This window comes from Thunnus thynnus, chromosome 8, assembly GCF_963924715.1.
Source record: "Thunnus thynnus chromosome 8, fThuThy2.1, whole genome shotgun sequence".
NCBI classification, from domain to species: Eukaryota; Metazoa; Chordata; class Actinopteri; order Scombriformes; family Scombridae; genus Thunnus; species Thunnus thynnus.
Window position 1 is genome coordinate 24,612,369 of NC_089524.1, and position 6,046 is coordinate 24,618,414.

The 6,046-nt window shown below is 40.4% G+C and overlaps 1 protein-coding gene across 7 annotated transcripts in view; it reads left to right on the plus strand.

The window, feature by feature from the left end:
* sbno2b (strawberry notch homolog 2b) overlaps window positions 1–5,007 on the plus strand; it is a 69,211-nt gene extending 64,204 nt beyond the window's left edge. For all 7 annotated transcript variants that reach the window (XM_067597363.1, XM_067597364.1, XM_067597367.1 and 4 more), the window contains one exon: window positions 323–5,007. In XM_067597363.1, coding sequence (XP_067453464.1) covers window positions 323–1,599 — 1,277 coding nt within the window. In that variant the 3' untranslated portion in view covers window positions 1,600–5,007. The remainder of the gene's footprint in view (window positions 1–322) is intronic.
* The last annotated feature ends 1,039 nt before the right edge of the window (window positions 5,008–6,046 follow it).

Consider the following 6,046-nt stretch of genomic DNA (forward strand, 5'->3'; position numbering starts at 1 on the left):
ATTAACAATAAGTGACACTTGGTAGACCTGCAACACAGTTTCAATTCAGCTTGACCATGTTAACCCAACAGTAGGAGGAGGCAGATACAGTGCATGGTCTATTTTTCTTTGTGCACTGGACCATTTTCATAAACATGTAAAAGAAAAAAATACACCGTAGATATGTTAATTTTTATTCATCATTCATTATCAAGTTTAAATGAAATAGGTAAAGTAGGAAGATCTGGTTTTGAAAAGTGTTCAGTTCACAGATAATTTGGTAAAGTCTCAGTTTTGACCTCACTTACACCTGTAACATCAATGTGCTTCTCATTTGTCCCAGGTATCAAGATCCCAGAGAACTGCGTGGCCCGCGTACGCGACGAGCTGTTGCAAATGGACGATGAGGTGAAGAGGAGGCGCAAGGAGAAGGAGAAGCAGGCCGTGGAGCAACGGCAGGCTGAGGAGCACAGGCGTAAAATGGAGCAGGAGAACAAACACCTCCTGGAAAATCTGTTCAGCCAGAAACCCATGCTCAACCAGTCCCTCATTCTCGCCCAGAGCCAGATCCTCAAACAGAAACATAACCAAAACCCTCTGCCAAGGACGCAACCTGCGAATATATCTCAGCTACTGAGAATGCAAGCCCAGCCCACTTTACAGCAGCCCTCCCAGAATATAATGTTGTCCTTACAGAGAAATCCCAGCCAAACCCAGCAAAGGACTCATAACAGCTGGCCCAACAATTCCACCAACAACAACAACAACCAGGGCCGTCTGCCCAACACGGTCAACCCCAACCCCAATTTCACCCAGTTTTACTCCCAGTCCTTCTTACCCTCTATTCCACAACTAAAGAACCAGTCTCTTCCACTCCATCAGACCGCGCTGTCTCCCAACATGTCTTCCAAGAATCCCCTGGATGATATCTTGGATCTGACTGTGGGCTCACCGTCCTCTTCCCCAGACACCACAGAGGGCGGGCTGAATCTGGACACACATCTGACACACGCAGTGTTCGGAGATGACTTAAATCTCGAGTCTCTGATCCCTCAGAATGCACCGAATACCCAGCATGCTGCACAAATACAGCAGCCTCTTTTGCTACAACAGCAACAGCAACAGCAGCAGCAGCAGCAGCAGCAGCAGCAGCAGCAGCAGCAGCAACATCTGCAGGCCACACAGCAGCAGAACCACAGCTTGATGGCCAATAACCACCAAGACATACTAGATTTATTGAACTTTGCCTCTGTCCCCCCAGATACCCATACAGAAAGCCCCTCATCCTCTACCTCCTCCGGCTCTTCCTCCACGTCCTCCTCCTCTTCTGTGACAAACAACCTGGTCCCTCACGCCTCCCCCAGCCTCCTGCCAGCACCTACACTCGTCCCACCATCATCGTCTTCCTCTCTCTTCTCCAGCCCGTCCCCCTCCTCTTCTCTGTTCTCCAATTCTTCCTCTCACTTCCCCTCCAACTATCTCCTCTCCCAATCAGACTCTCTTTCCTTACCCAACGGCCACTGCAGTTCCGGCGCTCTTGACGTCCGCGAGGCTCTGAACAGCATGCTACAGGCCGGACCAGACCGCAAGTCTGTCATTCACTACCGGCAACAAGACTAAGACCTTTGAACAGCAACAGCTCATCCGGACTTTTTGTTTTCCTTTAGGTATTTTTCGTTTTGTCTTTTAAAGCAGATCGTGTGTCGTTGGCTGCTGTCTATGATCGCACCCTCGGACCTACTCCCTCTCCCCTCAGGGCCTATAGTCACGTCACTGCCTGTCCTGCGCTCGGCTCACCTTTTTCTCTGTCCACCTGTAGCGTTCAACCCGCTCGAGGCTGTTAAGGTGATAGCGGGCTCGATCAATATCAGATTTCTGCACCAAAGTGTGTCCTCCACAGTGAAAGGCAGCTGTTTAAAAAAGGAAAAAAGAAAAAAAAAAAAAAAAAAAAAAAAAAAAGGCAAAAAAACCCCATTATAACTGTATTTTATTCATTCGACCTGTCAAAAAAACAAAACAAAAAAAAAGCTCATTCATCGAGGAAATCCTTGTGTTAGAACAAACCTCCGGCTGCTGACTTTACGAGGTATGATTGGTGAAGTTGCTGGAAGCTCTAAATGCCTTTCACCAGTTAAAACCACATCTTTTAGACTTTTTGCTTTACCGTTACTTCGTTTCATGGCCGTCTGTCTTGAGAATTACAAGGCTGTATGCAAGGCTTGGTTTGAGTGACACAAAAGATAGTGCTGAACTGGAAGACAAGAGAAAAAAAAATCACCTTTTTAGCTGGTTAGCCATGAAATGCCTCAGTTTTCATTTCTTCTACATGCTCCCTCTTGTTTCTCTCCCTGCTTGTATGAACACTAGTGTGAGGAAAAAGGGAGAGGAAGAGCAGTCTGCTGTTGCAAACAGTGCCTTTGGAGAAATCTATAAATGCAGTCTTTAAAAATCAATGTAGCCTAATGTATAGATTTGTACTCTTGAGCGTTGGATTTCATTTTAATTTAATATGGTATATTTGTATTTAACTTTTAGCCCCCTCAGTCAGTCAGTTGTCGTTGGTGTTACACTATGTTGGTGGTGTGTTTCAGGAAGAAGCCTCCATTAAGCCTGTATGTGCTCGTATGATTGTCTGTGGAGCCAGACTTGTCCTTTATCTGTGTCCTCCTGTCTGTCCCTGGTGAAAAGGCGATGTGCAAGGGTCAGTATGACATGGATTATTGAGCAGCATGGATAAAAAAAAAATGTCCAAAAATATATCTCACCCTCCCTCCCCCTTTTTCCTTTTTTTAGAGCTGACGATAACATTTAGTGATGTGACTCCTGGTTTGATTTGATTTTAAATTTCTCAGGAAAGTCTCGATTGCGTAGTTGTTTTTGTGTCATTTTGACCAACATGGATATAAAAATATTTGTTTTCAGTCATTAATTACAGTGGATAACAAGGTATTAAAAAATGTTCCAGTTTTTATTGTCTTGAGTCTGAAAAGCAAAATCCTGCTGTTTTTAAACTAAAATCTTGCTTTGATAATAGCAGTAACTTTTGAACGCTGGGTACAAGAAGAGTTCAGAATTGAACAAATGTCAGATTGAATGTTTTCATTTCAGGCGTCAAGGCTATAAAAACATCTGAAACGTGCAGATTTGTAATATTCACTGTGTATGATGATACATCTTTTAAAACCTGTAAGATCTGGCCATCTTTGTGTGAAAACAATGCACTGTAGTTCATTCATGACAAAACGCCGGGATAAGTTCAAGTGATCAAAAAGCAATAAAACCGTATTCTATTTGTTATGAAACACAAATGCCTAAGTACTGTTTACGCTCAACAGGCAAAGCTTTGTGGTTACCTTTGCATGGTATGAATCTTCTTATTTCTGTTGTGCTTCATAGTTTAGTTAATCAGATTCTGAAATGCATAAACCTTTGTATAGTAAGTTTTCACGAGATGAACGCGATGCGTTCTTGATGTTTTAGTCAGTTGTTATAAAAATTATTGTTATTTATATTTAAGGGATATTTAGATTTTAGATATGTTATCCTGCTTATTATTGGAATAGTTAATGAAATGTTTGGTCAGGGAAGTTTCTAGTTTTCAAGATTACTATAAGACAAATTCTATTAAAACCTGCCACCAAATAAGATTGCACTGTTCTGTACTGCTGTACAGTGTCTGGATTCATTTCTGCTCATTTCAGTTTTGCTTTTCTCAAGTAGAATTGTTTCTCCAACTTGTAGACCTTTGTCAGGCCTTGAGTTTGCAGAGAGATACCAAAGTATTCCACAGACACCCCTAAAGTTACTTGTTCTATAATATCAGATCTTTTATCAATCTCAGGAAGAAACCTACAAAAGGTGTAACGGTGGGGCGTTAGCAGAAATATATCATTTCCCCTTATAACAGTGGTGAAACTAACCAGTACATGTCCTATGTTTTTTCTTAACTCTGTGCTGTGATTCTTGCTGTATTTATGTTCTAGACTTAATGTGATGGGTTTGTCGTTTTGTCCTTGTGAAAATGTCAGTGATTCTAAATGTTTATGCCTTCTTAGGGCAAAGATCAAAGTTTGTTTCTTTTTAAGGAACATTATTTTCTGTGGACAGTTTTATTATTATTTGTGTTGCAGTTGTTGGACGTGTAATTCATGTTAAAGCTGACAGATATTTTTTGAGTCAATTCGCACCTGGATTAATACTGAAATGTGCAATTGATCTGTCCAAGCCTTCAGCCTCCCTCAGTGCAACATGTTTTGGATCAGACTGACTTGCTCACAGTATCTCTGAATTCTTGTTCTTGCATCACTTTTTATTCGTAGCATCTGATAATAGCATGTGTTCTTTGTATCCTCAATAGTTTTGCTTTTAATATTCCTCATCAGGCACATTCCCAGACATCACAGTCTACAAAAGATTTGCCTTCAATTTCTGTTTTATAGCCACGCAAATAAAGCTTTATGCATTTGAGGGATATGGACCGCATTTGTAGGAAAAAAAGCGTTTTTCTTTTAAAGAATCCTTCACTAGTATAGTTAGGCATTTTATCATTTTATTATCATTTTGCACTAAGAATGGCATAATCAAGTTACTGTTCTCTGTTGGTTATGATTGAGCGTTGCAAGCTTGTTGTGTTTCTGATGATCTATGATGGATTGCTCCGTGTATACTGTAACCATCTTTCTCGTTTCTCCACCGTTTGCATATTCTATAAATGTTATCACTCTCAAATAATTTATTGCTAACAAAAAAATGAAACAAAAAACATGCTACTGATTGTATGTATTTTTAAAACAAAGCCTATTTTTTCTGTAAAAAAAAAAGAAAAAAAAAGAAACTGTGTTCAGCACTTTTATTCTGGGTTGTGCTTTTGTTTTCTATATATTTATAATTTAGATCCAAATGTATATATTGTAAAATTTGTGCCTTTTGACTAATTCTTTAAAAAGGTTTTCTACTCATTAAAGGAAGGACTATATGAACTTGCAATCTTAACTTTGTAAACAAATAAAAACTTGAAGATTGCTGAAACTGAGTTTCATTTATTCATCTGGGTTGTCCCGTTCTACCTCGTCCAGCTCAGGAGAAAACCTTTGTCCCAACTGCTGGAGGTCTACCGGCTGGGTTTGTGTGTGAAAAGCCACCTCGTGTGACATCACTCTTCACTTATTTAAACACATGACATTAAAGCTGATCGACTGAGGAGATTAAATGAAACTGCAATAAAATGCAGTGGTGGAAAGCAACTAAGTACTTAAGTACAGCTTAGACACAACAGTTTATATAGAGGAGTTTAAATCAGCTCCCTTGACAGCTGCAGCGCTACAGTTAAAAGCTGCTTACATGCATCAATAATAATAATCTAATGTATAGTCATATAACACTGACAGAGGCCATTCTGCTGTATAATAAGTACTTTAAGCATCTCAATATGTCTTCCATCACTGATAAAATGTGATGGCTGAAATGTTCAAACATCCACTCAGCAGCCAACCACAAACTTTATGTTCACACCATATATGAACATATATATGAATGTATTAGTTTCTTCCTCTGATGTGCTGCAGTGTCACATTAAAGAGTGCGGTTCCACTCCAGGTTTCTTCCCGTTAAAAGGGAGTTTTTCCTTGCCACTGCTGCCAAGTTCTTCCTCACAGGGGACTATTGGGTCTCTGTAAATTAAAGAGTATGGTCTAGACTTGCTCTATGTGAAAAGTGCCCTGAGATCACTTCTGTTGTGATTTGGCGCTCTATAAATAAAAATTGACTTGAAATTGACTTGACTTAAACACAGGCCTCACTTGATGAATGTTGCACAGTAGATAAATTACTGAACAGGCCCACCGTACACAGACCCTGGGGCTCTACAGCCTGTGTGAAGAGACTGTTATTAATACTTCTTGCTGGGGAGTCAAAGGATTGACTCAAAAGTCATCTGAAAAAAATCTTGACTTTGAACATGTCATAGCAAACACATAGTTTTGGGGTGGGGGCTGTTAGACAGGACAAAGGGCCTTTTAGGTATGTGAGTCCAAAGGGCCCCTCATCTCAAAATCTAAGCATGCATACA